This window comes from Eleginops maclovinus, chromosome 16 (assembly GCF_036324505.1).
Source record: "Eleginops maclovinus isolate JMC-PN-2008 ecotype Puerto Natales chromosome 16, JC_Emac_rtc_rv5, whole genome shotgun sequence".
Taxonomy (NCBI): Eukaryota; Metazoa; Chordata; class Actinopteri; order Perciformes; family Eleginopidae; genus Eleginops; species Eleginops maclovinus.
In genome coordinates, this window is record NC_086364.1 from 19,455,648 (window position 1) to 19,475,261 (window position 19,614).

General features: G+C 39.8%; 3 protein-coding genes and 1 non-coding gene across 4 annotated transcripts in view; 3 read left to right on the plus strand and 1 right to left on the minus strand.

The window, feature by feature from the left end:
* Positions 1–7,769, plus strand: part of arhgdig (Rho GDP dissociation inhibitor (GDI) gamma) — a 22,214-nt gene extending 14,445 nt beyond the window's left edge. Inside the window, exons 4-6 of the mRNA XM_063903190.1 lie at positions 3,968–4,044; positions 5,418–5,481; positions 5,568–7,769. Of these exons, the coding sequence (XP_063759260.1) occupies positions 3,968–4,044; positions 5,418–5,481; positions 5,568–5,767 (341 nt within the window). The 3' untranslated portion in view covers positions 5,768–7,769. The remainder of the gene's footprint in view (positions 1–3,967; positions 4,045–5,417; positions 5,482–5,567) is intronic.
* On the minus strand, positions 3,512–3,594 carry trnal-uaa (transfer RNA leucine (anticodon UAA)). Its single transcript has one exon. It is a non-coding gene; the product is annotated as a tRNA-Leu (tRNA).
* A 2,498-nt stretch (positions 7,770–10,267) lies between the features above and the next one.
* On the plus strand, positions 10,268–13,410 carry rpusd1 (RNA pseudouridine synthase domain containing 1). Its single transcript, XM_063903170.1, is given in 7 exon segments — positions 10,268–10,412; positions 11,443–11,666; positions 11,763–11,886; positions 11,992–12,094; positions 12,189–12,290; positions 12,561–12,620; positions 12,623–13,410. Coding segments are annotated over 6 exon segments (930 nt in total). The 5' UTR covers positions 10,268–10,412; positions 11,443–11,475; the 3' UTR covers positions 12,973–13,410.
* A 458-nt stretch (positions 13,411–13,868) lies between these two features.
* On the plus strand, positions 13,869–19,595 carry slc25a17 (solute carrier family 25 member 17). Its single transcript, XM_063903390.1, has 9 exons — positions 13,869–14,065; positions 14,492–14,552; positions 14,647–14,713; positions 14,971–15,122; positions 15,367–15,483; positions 15,903–16,051; positions 18,210–18,305; positions 18,504–18,589; positions 18,871–19,595. The coding sequence occupies exons 1-9, from the start codon at positions 14,009–14,011 to the stop codon at positions 19,022–19,024; spliced, it is 939 nt and encodes a 312-aa protein (XP_063759460.1). The 5' UTR covers positions 13,869–14,008; the 3' UTR covers positions 19,025–19,595.
* The last annotated feature ends 19 nt before the right edge of the window (positions 19,596–19,614 follow it).

A 19,614-nucleotide genomic window follows, 5' to 3' on the forward strand; every position in this document is an offset into this window, starting at 1 on the left:
AAACCTACTGTAAAGAAATAGATTTGCTACCTCAACCTAATCAATCTGTAACTGTTTGAAAATATTCTCCACGGGAATGGGCCACTTATTTGGAAAATGCTCTTATGGGTCGTTTTAGAGGTTAGGAACAAATAATCAATTACAGTTTTCAACTCACACCCTTAGCTCCTGTTAGTGAAGGAATTCTACAAACAAGTAACCCTTAAAGTCGTCTCATATCATTGGCATCATACTGCACCCACAGCCCACAGTGAATGTGGGGTAAAGAGTAGTGGCCTACATAGAGAGGACTTTCCTCGGCCGGAGTAAATGTGTAGCAGCATGCGTGCTCAGAAAAACAACCAGGGAACATAAAAGTTTAACAAAGCCAGCGCTTACATTTAGGGCGGCAAACCAGTGAAGGCATAGGATACTGGTTTCTGTGGTGTGGTCGGGCACCAGGATGACCAGAATGTAAAGCACTGTTAAAATCTTAGACCAAGTTTTGTCAAATTGTCTGGCAGGCATTTTTCTCAATGATATTAGTAGTAGTGTACTACTAACCCTTACTCTAACTGCAACACAAAAACAAAAGTAGATGTTTTATTTGTGATATTAAACATACTTGCTACATTAGCATGGTTAGCATTGTCATTACAAGCATGCTGACATTTCATTACATTACATTGCATGTTATTATGCACTTTAACTCCCTAAACATGCCAACAAAAAGCATGTAGGATTTAGCTGCAGACTCTTGGTCTAGTCATAATGTTCCTCATGGTCGAGGTATATTTCTTAAGTACTTCCTATCATTTGGAAATGTATTCTACAAGAAAAGATTTTTAATTAAGATTCAACTCTGAGGTTAAGAACATGTGTCATTTTATCCAATGCATTGTTAGATTGATCACAAAGTAAACTCACATGGCATCAGGCCGAGGTTCTTATTCGTTCCTTAATATTGGTGGATTTTTCAGTGCAATATTAGCCATGAGTGGGCTCTAGCTGTGTGTTCAGTGTGGCTGTGCATCCATGCGTGCTACATACGGTGTGTGTGTGTGTGTGTGTGTGTGTGTGTGTGTGTGTGTGTGTGTGTGTGTGTGTGTGTGTGTGTGTGTGTGTGTGTGTGTGTGTGTGTGTGTGTGTGTGTGTGTGTGTGTGTGTGTGTGTGTGTGTGTGTGTGTGGAGAACAGGTAGACAGCTCTCCACATTGACCTATTTTCACAGTCAGACGCTCCCGTGGGAGGCCAGAATCCTCTTTCTTTTCGCTGTCTCCTGAGACCAGAGGAAGGAGGACATTTACATAAATGGAGGCAGACTGAATGAAATGAGGCAGAGATGGAGCAGTGAAAGATCTCCAGAATGTCAGCCACTGATCAACACCTTTATTAAGCATGATGGCATTTAGTTTAGATTTTATCTAACGGGGCGTTTGAAGTGTTTAATGTGCTGCTATAAAGATCTTTCACAACACTGGTGACTTCATGACTGTTAATGTAAGCTCTATAATAATACACAAAGTAATTCAAGGATTTAAATCGTGCAAAGGCTTTATTGTCATATGTACAAATGTTAAAGTGTAGTTTAAAGCTCTTCCAACAATGCAACATGAATATACACATAAACAATTTAAAAGAGTGCAGAAGAAGAAAAGAAAATAGCAAGATAATCTAGCAAGTGAAAACATTTTTAAGTAAATAATAAGTAAATAGAATAAGATAATAATAATAATAATAATATAATAATAATAATAATAATAATAATAATAATAATGATAATAATAATAATAATAATGCATATTAGCTCCAATATTACCAGCTGTGATTAAGACAATAATATATCACTTATTTTAATCCAGTAATTTAATATATATGATTCTGAAACGGGCCATTACGTGTGTGGGAGAGAAACCCCCTTCGGTGGGAACTTTAGCCTTTGCAGACCATTTACATGCACTAAAACCTATATAACACACTACAAGAAAGGGGAAACAACCAAAGAGCATAATCAGCATAACATAACCGAGTGCTTCTTCCACCACAACATAAGAGCAATATGTCAAACCTTACAGGCGTTTGACTTTAAGTGGATGAATGTGCCACCAACCCTGTATATATTTAATATGCCTGACACCAGTGGGATTCAAACCTCTGACCTGGTTCAATGCACTTCTGTTGCAGTGATGTCCTACATGGTGTTTGTGTGTTATCTGTAGGTCACTTCCTCTCTTTTCCAGACTGTCTTCAGCCACTTTTCCTTGGCATGCTGTCTGTTTTTATTCACCCCGTTCCTCTATATCTCCTTCATCTCATCTCCTCTTCTTCCTATCTACTCTGCACCCATTAGGAGGCACTCAGGCCTGATGGTGGGGTTTAAATTGAGATATAAAGTGATTAGGCAGTGGATGCATTTCTGATTGCTATGTGCTTTTACAATAGCCCAGGACGCACCCCACATTTAACATGAACCCATTCAACCCAACAGCCTGTCAAAGACAATTTTACTGTTGCAAAGAATCCATTCAAGCTTTAATAGTCACTATAAAATGCTCCTTTCCCACTCGACAAAGAAACCCACTAACATCTTGCTTTTGTCTTCAGTGGGAAGGGTTTAGCTGGCATTCATTCCCCGGAACAATGACTCTGTATTACTCACAATAACGTATGAGCTACAGCACCATGGATACATGACCACCAGGGTGTACAAGCTACAGTATGTGACAGGAAAAGTAATTTTACCACTCATCTTTAAACTCAAACTAACATCTACAAGCAGGAGTGTGAGTGTTGAAGTGACAGTAAGTATAGTTTGCTGATTGTTGGAGAGCACAAACCTGACAGATACAGCTGACAGGAAAGCGACTGTGAGGGAGTGCGGCTGTCATTCAACCAAAAGGTGGTGCGTTCGATCCCAGCCCTGAGCTGTCATCATGTTGATGTATCCTTGGGCGAAATACTTATATGGCAAACGATGTATGAATGTTAGTTCCCTAGAGCAACTGGTACTGCTCTGTCTGAATGACTGAGTCCATGTAAAGGTCGGAACCTGATGAAGCCCCATATAAGTACAGTCCATTTACCATTTAAGTATTGTTATACATCCACTGGTTTCTTTCTACTGTTCACTTACACTTCTTTCCGGCTTTACATTGAGCATCACAACCAGGGAAAATAAAATAGAAAAGTAAACCAATTTTCCGGGATTGGAAAATGTTGCCTATTTTAAAGCATGTGTGTGTTTTTCTAAACCGCATAAACCGGATAATTCTGGTAGAAAGAAAGGATTAAAGACCAATAAGTAAAAGCTGTACTGGGGTATGAAGGCATTGTTATTGTTTTATTTCATGTTTAACTGTGTCTCTGTATTCCCAGCTGTGATTGGTTTTCTTTAAGATGAAGACCAACTTTAATTATACCTATTAATCACTCTGGTGTAAATTAACAATTGCATACATAGGCTGGAAATACATTCCCGAACAGGGAGTTTTGAGATAAATTGCCTTGCCGTGACCCACAGTTAAAGCTTACTCTACCAGGAGTGGGGTTCGAACCCACGAGGACTGATGTCCATTGGATCTTAAGTCCAACGCCTTAACCACTCGGCCATCCTGGTACTAGTGCGGTGTTTGTTTATTCCCAAGTTCTCAGAAAATCAGGTTTTTGTGAATTTATTTTGTCTTTATTATGTTTGTTTGTTTGTTTGTCATTTTTCTCACATCTGTTATGTTTTGTATCCATTAAAACATCTTCATTGAAGCACAACATGCCATATGCAGTCAACCACAGAACAACTAACTGATCAAACACATCTTGAGGTGTGAAGATGAGTAATTTCTCCAGATGGTTATTCTAATGTGCTTTCCTTAAGTATTAATGGCAGCAGTGAAATCATGCAGTGAGTCATGATGAGATTCTTTAGCAGATAATGACTCATATGTGTCTCTTTGGCCATGACTGATGTTTTATTGTTGATGCTGTTTTTGCAGAGCTGAGCGATCAGAAGGAGAAGTCGACCATCTCCATAAAGGAAGGAGTGACCTTCAGACTAAAGATAGATTTCAAGGTAAGATGGACGGATGCAGTCACATGTTAATGATGGCGAGATTTACTGTGCATTAAAGCATGTATACACGGCCGTGTGTGTGTGTGTGTGTGTGTGTGTGTGTGTGTGTGTGTGTGTGTGTGTGTGTGTGTGTGTGTGTGTGTGTATGTGTGTGTGTGTGTGTGTGTGTGTGTGTGTGTGTGTGTGTGTGTGTGTGTGTGTGTGTGTGTGTGTGTGTGTGTGTGTGTGTGTGTGTGTTGAAAGGACAAACAGATGATCAGGTATTTACTGGAACTGATAAAGATGGATAAGGGAGAGAGAGTGTTGAGTAAGCCGCCATGTACTCCACGATCCAACCACAATATAAGACCCGTATCTTATATAGTTACTTTTCAGTGCTGTTATATTTTACAGTGCCAGTAGGTTTAAATTATAAACATGCAACTTTTCTTTTAGCGTCTGTAAGTTAGTTTCTTTATTGATTAGATTTGATAAAAATTGGAAAGTAACTAATGTCCATTTCTTGGATTGTATGTTTAGCCATGCTGTCGGTATGCCTCTATATGCCAATTGTAGCTCCAGACTGAAGTATCTCAACAAATACTGCATGGATTTAGATTACATTTTGTTCCCCAAAGGATGAACCCTGCGGAGCCTGAATACATTTTCCTCTAGCGCCACCAAGAGGTTTACATTTGTGGTTCTTATTAGATACTTCACATTTTGGATCGATTGCCATTACATTTCTTGTAGATGCTTGTGTTTTCCTTCAGGGTGAACTCCATCCAGACGTTTCTATAGGTCGAAACTGTAACTTTGTGCTAATTAACTGAATTTTCATGGAAGACAGAAGCTGCATTAAATGAATGAGTCAATAAATACATGAATATTCAATTAAATTTGCTCAAAAATATAAATAATGTATGAAAGGAAGTGGAAATGTGGCATTATACCTAGGTACATGCTGCCTAAACCATAGACTAGTTAAAAAAAAGCATTTAATCAAAAATGAGAAAAGATGAGAAGGTGTGCACCATGAAAGGAAAATAGGTCAGTGTGTGTGTGTGTGTGTGTGTGTGTGTGTGTGTGTGTGTGTGTGTGTGTGTGTGTGTGTGTGTGTGTGTGTGTGTGTGTGTGTGAGGACATCTGCTGGACAAAAGGCTTCACTGACTAAAATTCCCGAGGAAAATAAAGCACATAATGATACATGTCCTTTCACTTGAAGGTGCCTGTTTTTTCAGTAACGGACTGTAAAGTTCTAAAACAAGATTTGGAGATTTGATGATGATGGTGTGTGTGTGTGTGTGTGTGTGTGTGTGTGTGTGTGTGTGTGTGTGTGTGTGTGTGTGTGTGTGTGTGTGTGTGTGTGTGTGTGTGTGTGTGTGTGTGTGCAGGTGAACAGAGAAATCGTGTCTGGTCTGCGGTACCATCACAAGATGTTCAGAAAAGGAATAGTCGGTAAGTTCAATTCACACCAGTTTTTTTCACGTTAGTTTGTGAATGTTTTCAAAGGGTTATCTTAAAAAGTGGTAATCTTCCTGCAGTGGACAAGCAGACTTACATGGCGGGAAGTTTTGGCCCAAAGGAAGAGGAGCAAGAGTTTCTAACTCCAGTTGATGAGACACCTAACGGCTTGATGAACCGCGGCCACTATCAGGTCAAATCCTGCTTAAAAGACGACGACAAAAATGTCCACTTGAGCTGGGAGTGGAGCCTCGACGTCAACAAGGACTGGATTGAATAAAGCCCAAGGAATAAGATGATCATCCCGTCTTTCACAACTATTCACCTCGTTCCTTTTATCCTTACCCTTTCACCCTCCTTCATCTCAACTTGTGGGAATAGCCTCGAGACATGAGGCTTTCTCCTCCTCCTCCTCCTCTTCCTTTTTATTCCCCTTTTCTTTCCTGTCTTTAAAATGCAGGTGTCCTTACAGGGACTTTCAGAGATAAGATACCCCCAATCTCTCTGCCTTTTCTCCCTGCATTTGTATTCTTCTTCCACATTCTTCAACATATTTACCCAATCAACAAAGGGAAATACAATACATACATATAGTACATTGCGTACTCGCATTCTGTCCCCATAGAGAAGAGATGATTCACATAAACAGGGAGTAACTTTGGATGCTCTGCAGGAATTCTGGGTTTACACGTCGGAAAATGAGTTAAAACGTTTACCAATAAATAGTACTAGTTATGTGGGGAGGGCTAATAGATACTGTGTGACATGCAGCTCATAGAGGCCTTAAAACCCTTAGGGCAAAATAAACATGGTACACACAAGTACAAGACACACCTGAGTGGACCATGTTTGTGCTCTTCGTGCCGGATTGCCTCGATTTGTGTCAAAATACGCACTCCTTCTATTAGTTATTTGTCAGTCACACATCTGGACATGTAGACATATTAAACATGTTGCTAGATCCAGTTCAAACCCTGCAGGAAACCATTATCACTGAGGTCCAAAAAAACTCCTTAACTCTACCTGAGAAACCTCATGTTACGTTTTATTCAGCATCAAAATAACCCAGTTAGACTCGTCTGTACATCCAACACTGCAATCAGGAACTGCTAAGAGCTAAGTATGGATTGTTAAAGATGCCAGTTTAGCTAAATGTACACGAATGGAGACAAAAATGAATCCTGAAGTTGGAGGCGATCCCATAACTAACTGAATCTATGGGAACACTATACTACTTCCTGTTTAAATTCCCCTAGAAATTATGACAACTGTATTTACCAGACTTATAGCATGATGCTGTTGGAGATGGAGTGATATTTTATTTGCTTTCTCATTCTGTCTTTCTTTACATTTTTAAACAGTGAGAAACTCCTTTATTTACTTTTGTATTTCTTTACATAAAGCATATTTTTCCAAAGCCAAAGGCTATTGATTAATTTGTCCGTTGATTACCAGGTTCAAACATATTTACTTTTAAATCATGATGTCGATAATTGTTTAAAATGAGAATGAAAAAGTCATTTTTCCTTCAATGACTCTGCCTTTCATTTCCAATATGACAATAAAATACGCACAATATTTTTTCTGTAATTACAAACTTGCCAAAAAAAACAAAAGAGTAATAGTATAAATCATGAATTCTACAGGAAGTATAGGAACGTAATTAAACTGTGTATATTGTAGAAAGAGATGCATGTCTGTCTTTTAGGATTTGATACTAATTATTCAGTAAAAATTAACAAAAATTCGCCCTTTCTCGCTCATATACCAAGGACATAAATGTGAATACAATTCTGCTTTGAAAAGATTTTAAGATGAACGATGGAGTACTGTCTGAGAAGTATAACAAGGGATGACGTAATTCCCCTTTAAGAAAAATAAGAAATATAATTAATGTGTTAAGTCTTTGGATATAATATTGTTAATGTTGCTGAACATATTGGATATTGAAATAACATTTGAAATCGTTGTGATCTAAGACTAACTGTAAACGTTGGCTTGTTGAGTGTTGCATGGTTTAGCGAGATTCTCTCTTCCTTTTTTTACGATTTTATTGTAAAATTGAATGTGATTTTAAAAAAAAGATACTGACGCAATATCAAGATGTCAATGGTTGCAATATATTGAGTGCAGTACTTACAGGGATATTTTTTAAAGGCACAGATAGGCGGAAACATGTGTCTGTGTTTAATAACCCAGCCTGTAACGATCAAGTGCTGCATCCTCAAATATTGGTGTCAAATCTAGTATACTGTATCTTTTAATAAAGGCAATTCAAACTACACGTAAGATGTCTCTTTTGAAATAATTGACCTGCTTGCACTTTAAGTAATGGTATGTTTTATTAACTTTCTTTAGAAGAGATCATTAATACTGATGGATTGAGTATGTAGCAACAACCAGGAGGTCATTAGCTTAGTTAGCATAAAGCTACATTTCAATAGCCTCAGTTAGTTTCAATAGCTTCCATATTTCGGGACACATTGACTCAAAATCAATACAGCATTGCATCTCTACATCAGTTTAGCATTATAACAACAATGGACGAGTAAGACATGCCTCTTTTTGACTCCAAAGGAATACAGCATTATAAGTAGGACACATTTCTTTTTATTGGATCTCAGTAAGGTTTGGACATTTTCTCCTGCAAGACAGTACTTAAGAGCAGTATAATCCACACAAGCGCAGTCTCTATGATCTCTGTTCTCCTCACAGGTTGTCTTTCAATAAGTTCTTCCGCTGTTTCTCAGTGTATCCATCCTTCTTCTACTCCTCTGTGAGCCACTCCTCATTGCTGGGTGTGGTCACCGCGGTGGTGGTGTTTGTGGTGTCCTTGGTGTTGTTGCTCCTGAGCGCCTGCTCCATCAAGGCTCGCTGGGCGCTGGCCGGCAGGTAGAGGAAGGCGTAGATTAACGCCAACCCCAGCAAAGCCAGCAGCAGAGGGAGGCCCCAGTCCGAGGTCATGATGGGCTCATCGCAGCGGGCCTGCAGAAATGACTTGTTATGCATAGTGTGCAAACAGATCGTGACACTGAGGGTGTGGAAAATACAGAAGTAAATGCAAGTTTTTCTTGTCAAAATGTGAGAAAACGACTATATCCAGACAGCCAGACTGAAATCTCTGGAGAAAACACCCCAAATCAGTTTAAAACAGTCCTGAGTTTAGGATGTAGGGAAGTTTAGTCACCAAACGAAGCTTTTCAAATCCCTCAAAAGATCCAAAGAAGAATAACTCCAAGATGGAGAAGTCACCTAAATCCAGAGAAATAAAACACGCAGGAAGGTTTTCATTTACAGCCCAAAACAGAAGATTAAACAATGAAACGTGCCAATATTCCGATGAAAATGTTTGTGATATTATGGTTAAAAGAGCAAAAGAATATCCGGTACACGGAAAAAGAAAAAGAAAGATATTTCTTGTGGAAAGAAATCATGGTGGAGGTCTTTGGTGTCTGCCTCTCTTCTCTACACCTTCTCAGTCACGTTTGTGATTTCCACTGAAATTGCGTACACACAAACACACACACACACACACACACACACACACACACACACACACACACACACACACACACACACACACACACACACACACACACACACACATACACACACACACACACACACACACACTTTCGGTATTCCAATTATATAATAATTCTTGATCTTCTAAGCTGAGAAGATATTTATACCTGGCTGTGTTTTAGGGATTACTTACAGATGATTCCAAATATGCAGCAGGCAAACAATTTGTTAGCTATGAGCTATAAGGAGGTCATAATGTGATGGAATAGCACAGAGAAATTACTGGTGTTTGGAACATGCAGAAAGTATGGATCGCAGAGAATTATTATGGAATGACGTTTTAGAAGCAGCAGTTTAATGTCGATGTTACCATGCTGCCAATTTCTAGTTAATGGCAGTACAACACATGAAACATGGACTCCAGTAGTCTTTCCGAAACAAGTGAATCAGAATTGTTTTTGCTTTCTAACTATTGCTTCATAGACAATCTCATGACACAGTCTCACATTTCCATCTCTTAAATTCTTTAAAGCATAGAAAAATCTATCAAGAAATGGCTTGCAAATTGTTTCTCAGAATAGGATCCTTGTACATCATTGCTATTGAAAAATGTTGATGAAAAATCAAAACATGCACAACAAGAACACACCACTGTTTTTGTTCCTTGCCATAATTTTCTGGTTTAGCATGAATGGACCAGAACTGCATGTCGTTTTGCAGTGTATACAACCAGAATGACCATTAATAAATCCTTGAACTGTAGTAGGGCAGGATTTCTTCATCCGTTGCTATTCCAACATAAGCAACCAGGACAATAAATGGAAATATAATGACTTTTCACACCACAACACCTGGTCACAATGCTGGATGGAGTGCGTCATCAGAGCCGGTGTGTCGAGGTGAGGTGGAGGTGAGGGATTATGGTCCTGATGAATAATGCCTCCTGCAACAGATTAAATTAAATGCAATAAATATTATCCTCTGTCAGGATGATTGACTCCTATTTCAAGTTCAACAGCATTACCATAATCCATAATGTGTGGCCATACGATAGATTTAAATAAGATGTGATCAGGAGATGAGATAATAATACAGTAAACTGCTATAAGAGTATATGATAAACACATGAAAGTTATGAGTTATGAAATTATTTATTTGCTTAAAACTGAATTTAATGATCTTGAAACTGCTGGGGGCCAGAACCGCCAACAGTACAGTAGATGGCGCTACACATTAGCTTTTCATCCGCCTTTGTAGAAGAAGAAGAAGAAGAAGAAGAAGAGGTTGAGCATCCCTCTCCAATGCACCACTCGTTGTTACATCTCTGTTACCTTATGTATTAACGCTTACTTTCAGCATGTCGAAAAAACAGACCACTTAGTTTCTTGCTGTTCAACGAGGTAAGTTATCGAGAGAGTCGCAGTATGCTAACAGCTAGCTTGAGTTGTTAGCATACAGTGCTAACATGCTAACCAGTGCATGACATGCTGCTCCTTGGCCACTTCAGTTTATAATTGATGCTTTACCTTAATATGGCAGAAGTCAGTCATTTATTAGAGAGGAAAAGGCAATACATAGGTTACTCCCAGCTAACTGTCATTGTTAATGTTAAAGTTTTGCAACACCGGTGTTTCAAATATTTACTCATGTTGTTGAGACTGGTTTTCAACTTTGTGTTTTGATTTTGAACCTCATCCACTGCCACTAAGTTACATTTACTTAAATACAAGTTAAGGTAAGTATACTTTATTGGAATACTTCCGTTGTATACTTCTTTATATTCTTCATGTCACAGGGAATATTGTAAGTTTTACTAGAGAGCTAAGTTTGTTTACACCTCCTTTTTCTGCATAGCATTACTTCATGACACATTATGACATGTGTTTCAGTATATGAAGTTATTAAAGTTTATAGGAAATGCTGCCTAATAATAGTAATTCTGGATTATGTGAGCGTGAAAGGGGACATTCCATTATAAACCCTTTTACTTGTGTTTCCCTACTGCAGTTTTCTTGTTTTACTTTCCCTTTTTATAGTGAAATAATTCTACTCTAAACCCAGTTTCTGAATGCCCACTTCAAATCTGACTGTCATGATTGAAGTAAACAGTGACATATTTAATTATTCATCCTTTATTTAACCAGAAAGGTCCAATTTAGATACACTGTTCTGCCAGGGAGTCCACGTCAAGATGGACAGCAGGTTATAAAGTTTCCTTTACAAAAAACAAAACATACCAAAAGACAACAGCAGACTCAAGATATTGAAAATCAGAGGCTAAAACAAGCTAGATAAGTAATGACACTAATTTATAGCAACAACATTGTGACATCTGTGTTAAACAATGTATGAACATCTCAAGAGAGGTTAAGGATTTGAAGTGCTAATCTTTTGGAGGAATTTGTCATGAAACCCAGCTTCTCTCTGCAGGGCTGTACGACTTCTGTCAGTTAAACGCTGCACATGATGACTCCAGAGCCTGCCAGTCTGGAGAGCCTGCGGGTGCTGTACCAGAGCGATGACTACATCGTGGTGGACAAGCACTGGGACATCCGCATCGACAGCAAGATGTGGTACGAGAAACACACCGTGCAGGCGCAGCTGCGGCATCGCTTCCCTCAGCTGGCAGACCCCAGCACCTACTATGGATTCAGGTAGGATTCACACTTATACTCATCAGGTACTTTATCATTTCACATACATCATGCTCATAAACTAATAGTATCATCATGTTTTTCTCATCCCTACAGGTTCTGTCATCAGTTGGACTTCTCCACAAGTGGGGCTCTTTGTGTAGCGCTCAATAAGGCGGCTGCAGGCCAGGCTTACCGCTGCTTCAAGGACCGCACCGTCACCAAGGCCTACCTCGCCCTGGTATGGAACAGAAACACAGTAACACACATTTACACAACAGAGATGGAGGCATAGAAATGTCAGATTCTATTTGTGTGACTAAATTTAGCATATTTGGTTTCGTAGGTACGTGGACGGGTGGAAAAAGAGACACAAACTCTGGACTTCTCAATTGGCAAGAATTCTTCAGAGGGAAAAACCCACATGATGTGTATCGAGGGAACAGAAGGTGTGTGTGTTCAGCTATTTACACTGCCTTCTTTTCCGAAAGATAACTACAGACTATTTATTTTGTTTTTTATTCCTTTTTATTCTCCTGTCAGGTTGTGAGAACCCGAAGCCTTGCCAGACTGGGCTGACTGTGTTGGAGTACGGCTTGTATGATGGAGACTCCGTCACCAAGGTCCTACTGCAACCACTCACTGGTAATACTCATTTGTTCTTTTCATATAAGGGACATCGTAATTTCTTCTTACTTTATTCAGAAATAAATCTTAATGAACATTACTAGAGAAACATATATCATCCATATCAATCACTGATTAATTAAGCATACTTACTTTTGCAGTATCTTTCTCTCTATACTTCTGAAAACATACCTCAGTGAGGACTACAGAGATAAATTATCTTTGCCTTATTGTCTATTTTATAAAAATGCTTCAGCAGGGCTTTAGTTTTTCTTCTTTTTCCCCCAGGCCGAACCCACCAGTTGAGGGTCCACTGCAGCGCTATAGGTCACCCCATCGTCGGGGACTTCACTACAGCTCGGGAGCAGACGACGCTCCGTACCGCATGATGCTGCACGCCCACTTCCTGCACATTCCCCTTGAACCTGAGCCCCTGCTCGTTTCGGCTGGAGACCCCTTTCTCCCCGCGCTGGACCCAAAATGGCTCCCGCAGCTCTCTTTGCGGACACTGGAGACCACTGTGGAGGCGCTGCTGGAGGAGAGGTTGGAGGAGGACAGGAAAATCAAAGAAGAGAAGAGGGAGAGGGCGAGAAAGGAGGAGGAGAGGAGGAAAGGACGCAAGGAACAAAGGACTCAGGAGGAGAGTGAGGAGCAGAGAAGCCAGTGTCAGGAGTGGCTCAGTGAATGGGCTGGGGACTGATGCATTATTTATTATTGATTTTAATTTATTTGAGTTGTTTACCAATGAAGGCCACGTTCAGCATGCTAGCTCCATCTTTCAGTACTAAGGCTAGCTGCTGAGCAGGTGCACCGCAGTAGCTGGGAAAAAAGTGCCTTGCTCAATACCTGTTGCTAAGTGAGGGGTGGGGTTGTTGCTATATATTTTTCACATGCAGGAAAAGTGTAAGAATTTCTTGTCTGGGCTATGTGAGAGTCCCAGTGTTGTCACCAACACTGCATGGCCGTAACATCCGTTGAATCCCAAGTAAAACCGTAAAATCCACGAATGCAATCCTTGTTTGGTCATTGTTTTACAGCTTTAATTCAATGTTTGTTTTGTCAATGTTTAAACAAAGTTTAAAAAATGAATCCAGGTTCATTAATCATACAAAAAGCCTAATAAATGCTTTTGCAAGAACTCTGCCCCCTCTCTAAATCATTACTTTTTCAGCAAATTTGTTTGGAATCCACATTCGATCCTCACACAGCACCGCACACAGAGAAATGCTGTCTTTAACCTGCAGGGTATGACATGGAAGCTAGATAAACAGAGGCAGGGCAAATTCCACTAACCCTAAGGTCTTCTAGTGTCTTAATCAAAGGTACCCAGGAGGTTAACTGGCGCCTCTCCCAGTAACAGGCAACACTCCATTTCCCAAGCCAAGTCCCTGCACACTGAGCTACTTTGCTGCCAAAAAGCTAAAGGAAACAAGAACCTGCAAAATAAAGGGTAAATAAAGAGGATAAAACATTTTGGTTAAAACAATAGACTATAAAATATGGACATATTCTCTGTGGTTAAAGGAACGCCAAAGGTGGCATCGCGAGAACTACATTACCCATAATGCCCCTGTGCTCTAGGAAAACGTCTACAAGGAAGCGAAGCACTGCAACGCACGAAAACAAGGAGGGCATATCAGCTGTTAGCTTGTTTCATATTCTACCGTTTCAAAAAGGGTCCATTACAACCGAGGAAGAAGTTGGATGTATAACGTACATTTTTAACCTCGTTCAAAATGAGCTTCTCGGTGTTTTCGTACGAGAACTTGGTCCATGCTGTATCAGGAGCAGTGGTGAGTTATCTTTCATTTCAATATCAATTTCTGTTTTTGTGAATGTGTGTTTATCATATACAGTCTATAGTAGCTGTATTGTTAGTGTTAGTACTATTTAAAATCTTCTGCACCAAACTCCATTCAAAGTTTAACATGTAATGTTTTAGACCTGATAGTGCCAAACTCAACAAGAAATAAACTAAGATTTCTAACACTTTATATTACCTTTGCATTCTGTAAAAGGTGATACAACATTTAAGGAATTGAACAGTGTTTTACAATATGACACATACTAACGCTTTGATGTTATTGCGATGGTTTTGTGCTATACGTACTTGTAATAACTTGATTTTTCAATGGAGTTTGGTGCAAGATACTATCAATCAATATCAAACAAGATGCACTCTGTGATCTCTACTCTTCCATGAAACGTTCCGGTTTTAGGGAAGTGTGACTGCCATGACAGTATTCTTCCCTCTTGATACTGCAAGGCTGAGACTACAAGGTAACACACAGTAGTTGTGCAATGTCGTTTTAAAGGCAATACAGCTATGAGCATTGTAGTTTTTAAAACAAGTTGTCTTTTGTTTTTTGTTCAGTGGATGACAACAGAAAGGCCAAATCAACGCCAGCCATTCTGGCAGATATTATCAAAGAGGAAGGACTGTGAGTGAAACCATTGTTATTATTTTTATTTTGCTCGCCAATTAACTACTGATTCTGCGTCTTAGCCCTATCAGTTAATGTATCTAATATATAAAAACTGTACATCACAAGCACCTCTAATATTACCAGAAAGAAAATACATGTCCACTACTGTATATGAGGCTGAAAACAAAGCAAAGCAAATTGATAGCATCATCTGAATTGTGCAATCTTGATACATTTGCATTGCCTCTAAGACTTGCTCCTGTCCCCTGCAGACTGGCTCCGTACAGAGGCTGGTTCCCGGTCATCTGCAGCCTGTGCTGCTCCAACTTTGTCTACTTCTACTGCTTCCACAGCCTCAAGGCTAGCTGGCTGAAGGGAAAGCAGTCGGCACCAAGCAATGACCTTTTGATAGGCATCGCTGCAGGTAAGAGGGTCATCTCACAAGAACAGGGTATGAAGAACATGGATATAAACACTACAAGAATTTGTATAAACATTGAATACAATGTAGAGTTGGTACAAATAAAGACAGCATAATATAGACAGAATTATATGAAACACTTCAGAAAGTTTTTGACCCTTTTTTAAAGTAAAATGCATCCAATTTTCTGATTTGAGTCCATTTCTTCATGACATGTCTTGATTTTGATATGCATTTCTGTCTCTAGGTGTTGTAAACGTACTGGTCACTACTCCTCTGTGGGTGGTCAACACCAGACTGAAGCTTCAGGGTTCCAAGTTTCGCAACGCAGACATACGGCCCACCAACTACTCTGGCATTCTGGGTAAAAAGTTCTTAACAAAATCATGTTTATTGCCAAGTAGGTCTACAAATTGGCTTTGGAGTATAATGGTGCATACATCAAAACAGTAAGAGGGATTCATTTGTAAAAAAGGAGCAAATATAGAACAATTATAATAAATATTATTAAATAAAAAGTAAGAAGGAATGTTTACATAAATATACAAAAAGTAAAATAAGAATATCACAATTTACTGTTAAAAATACAATTTGTAGTCTATTAGGATTTAAGGTATAAGAGCGGTGCACTTTTAAAAGTCTGCTTTTTATAAATAACTCAGCCTATATCCCTACAGTATGGCCCATCAACTACCAAACATGGGTGCTGTTAGTTTATGAACTTTCTTTCTCTATTTTCTTTTCTATGCAATTATAATGGATTTGCTCTGTTGTGTTTCCAAGATGCGTTTGCACAGATCATCCGTGATGAGGGAGTGGGAGCACTGTGGAACGGGACCTTCCCCTCCCTGCTGCTGGTGCTTAACCCCGCCATCCAGTTCATGATCTACGAAGGGCTGAAGAGACAGCTGAGGAGAGGAGTTCCCAGGGAGGTGAGTCAGGAAAAAGAGAGAGGGATTAGGGAGATTCAAATGTTTAAGGACAGGGAAGATCAGTGCTGGCATCATAGCAGCATTTCAGAAGAAAGGAATAAACTTTATCAATTAAATGTCAGTCGACGTAAATACTACATGAGAGCATTTTTTGAAAATCACTTGAAAATATCTAAGGAAAACCCAAAATATGATAAACAAGAGTTAGATTGATCTAAACTTGCGCTGAATATAATATTATATTAATAATGCCGTAACAATACAGGTAAGCATGCCACATCATGTTTAAAAAATACCGATGGACCTTGGTTCTTATATTCCTTCCAACACATTCCAGTATTTATAAATGAATCACTTGACCAGCAGATTAATTCTTTTTTATGGTGTAACAAGAGGGCACGTATTAGAAGAGAAGTTCTTAGACTCCCCAAGTCTGAAGGGGGCCTGGCACTGCCTAATCTCCGGCAATGTTATTGGGCATGTAATATTAATAAGCTTCTTTTTTGGAACATTAATTTGGCACAAGGAGAACGTCCTCAGGTGGGCCCAGATGGAGGCGTCCTCTTCGGGTCTCTCACTTTGGTCGGTGGTATGTTCTCAATTACCTTTCCCAATTAAAAAAGTTGCCCAGAATCCGATTGTAACTAGCACTGTAAAGATTTGGGGTCAGTTTAGGCAGTGTGGCTTACATGCATAATCAGGTCTAGCCCCAGTCTATCGCAACCACCTTTTCCTCCCGTCATGCTCGGATCCCGTCTTCCTGACTTGGTCAAACAAAGGCCTGCGGTCTATTAATGACCTTTATGCTGGTGGTCTTTTCTCATCGTTTGCAGATTTAGCCAACAAATTTGATCTTCCAAGTTCCCATTTGTTCAGGTTTTTTCAGATCAGGCACTTTGTGGAAAAGAAATACCCCCAATTTCCGGGCAGACCCCCTGATTCGAGGATTGATTCTTTCCTAACACTTAAGACCGATTCAAGCAGGCTCACCTCCTTTATATATGATAACATTTTAAGATAAATCCTACTTACTTACATTCCCTTAGAGTTGTATGGGACCAGGACCTCAAGATTAACATGTCAGATGATCAGTGGGGACATATATTAGTCCTGGTACACACCTCTTCTATATGTGCAAGGCATAGTTAACTGCAGTGCAAGATTTTGCACAGAGTACATTTTACTAACGCAAAACTGGCTAGGATGTATCCTGACAGGTCTGATGCATGTAACAGATGTAAACAATCTCCGGCTGACTACATGCACATGTTTTGGTCGTGCCCTAAACTATCAGAGTTCTGGTCTGCAGTATTTGGTTCACTCGGGGTGGTCTTAGGTGAGACAGTGGACCTTAGCCCCCTAACTGCCCTTTTCGGAATTCCTTCGTCACCCAATGCACTCATTACCACACAACGAGTTATGGCATTCACCACTCTGCTTGCTAGGAGGCTTATTCTCCTTAAATGGATACATCCCTCTCCTCCCACCCATAATAGGTGGAAACACGAAATCTTGTATTGCATCAGGCTTGAAAGGATTAGGTTCTCCCTTAGAGGCTCCCTGACGACGTTCCATAAAACCTGGCAGCCTTTTTTGGACCACATTGACACCTTTACTGTTGATGAAGAACCCAAAACTTAATTCTGAGTAGAGACACCCCCCCCCCTCCCTTTTCTTTGCAATATTTTTGAATATTCATCCTTTATTTGTTTTTGTTGTTATTTCCTTGTCCCCCCCCCCCCTCCCCTTTGTATGTATATGTGAATGAGATTGCGGGGTAATGGGGGTTTTTGGTTGTTTTAACATTTGTATTAGAAAATCAAAGTATTTTACATTTAATGTCTTGAAAATGTCTGCCTGCTATCTGTGCAAAAACTAATAAAAAGATTTGTCAAAAAATAAATACGGATGGACTTGTAATAAACCAATGGGAAGGTAAAGATCAGGTCATCCTATCATCCAGATGAGTAGACACTTGTTATGCAGTAATTCTGTTCACATGATTTGTGTGCGGCTAACGCAGACAAAGACTGATTGACTTGTGTTCTCATCAGAGGTGGAAGAAATCATCAGATCCTTTACTTAAGGAAAAGTAGAAATACTATGGTGTTAAAATACTCCGTTACAAGTAAAAGTTGTTATCTTCTCCCCCCTCAAGCTGTCATCTGTTGAGGTCTTCATCATCGGAGCTGTTGCTAAAGCTGCTGCCACCATTGTTACCTACCCACTGCAGACCATACAGTCTATTCTCAGGGTGAGCTGTGTTTATTCAAAGTATCTATCTCTGTTGCTCTTATCTACACAAATAACTTTTCAGCCTTATACAGTACAGCCTCTTTTTCTCTTTCCTCCTCAGAACACTCTATAAGATGCTATAATCACAATGACTCAGTCGTACACATTGTAACATTAAGAGCACTCGTTTGTGTTTCCTCCTTTTAAATCACTACAGTTTGGTCAGTTCAACAAATCGACGGGCGAGTCAAACCTACTGTCAAGTCTACGGACTATCAGGTGCCTGTTGATCAACAGAGTGAGGTGGGTGTGCGCACACACACACACACGCACGCACCACGCACGCACGCACGCACGCACGCACGCACGCACCACGCACGCACGCACCCACGCACGCACGCACGCACGCACGCACGCACGCACGCACGCACGCACGCACACACACACACACACACACACACACACACACACACACACTCACTAAGGTTTCCAGATTATTGCGATCGTTAATGTTGACATTCCTACTTTCCAACGTGCTATTTATGTTCAATTATGTTTTTTTTATCCCTGGTTTCCTTATATAGACAGTTTGGCATGCTGGGTCTGTTTAAAGGCCTGGAGGCCAAGCTGCTGCAGACGGTCCTGACTGCTGCCCTCATGTTCCTTCTCTATGAGAAGATCGCCAGCGGCACCTTCAAAATGATGGGACTGAGCAAAAACCACTACAACAAACGCTAGATAACTATTATGGACCTTAACTTTATCAAAGCACTGACAGTCTGTTGTGATCACAGACTCTGTGATGGGGAGTTCCTCTCTGATTTGAAGTTTCTTAGTAAAATGAAGAAGTTAAGAGAGATTTAAAATGACTTGAGACCTTTAATGAGGTGCCAGTTCAAGTTCTGTTTACCTATAAAAAATATGATAACAAGATGTTATATTGAATATGTTACGCAGATCATGCAGGTAAGTTAACATTATAGTTAGTTAACAAAAGAAAGTCCTGTATTTGTTTGACCCTTGTTTGAACACCAGCAAGTGTTTTATCTGTTCATTTTCTGGCATCTAGTGGAGACTGAGAGAAGTGATGGGAGGTGGTTTTGTTGAATTAATATGCATTATCAGTAAAACATATTAAATACGTTTTAGTATTTCCCCTTGTGGGCTGTCGGTTCTTGTACGATTACATTTCCTCTGCTCACTTCTGACTGCAAATAGCTTTCATACTATCATATGATCTCTTTAAAAATAATGACCTGTTACATGTGAGTGTTCATTAAAAAAAGTGACTTGCAAACCTTCAAATTCATACGGTGGAGAGTAAAAAA

Coding starts and splice junctions, on each gene's coding strand:
- slc25a17 (XM_063903390.1), top strand. CDS start 14,009: ATGAGCTTCTCGGTGTTTTCGTACGAGAACTTGGTCCATGCTGTATCA. Junction 14,714..14,970: donor ATTATCAAAGAGGAAGGACT/GTGAGTGAAACC, acceptor TGTCCCCTGCAG/ACTGGCTCCGTACAGAGGCT. Junction 15,123..15,366: donor TTTGATAGGCATCGCTGCAG/GTAAGAGGGTCA, acceptor TTCTGTCTCTAG/GTGTTGTAAACGTACTGGTC.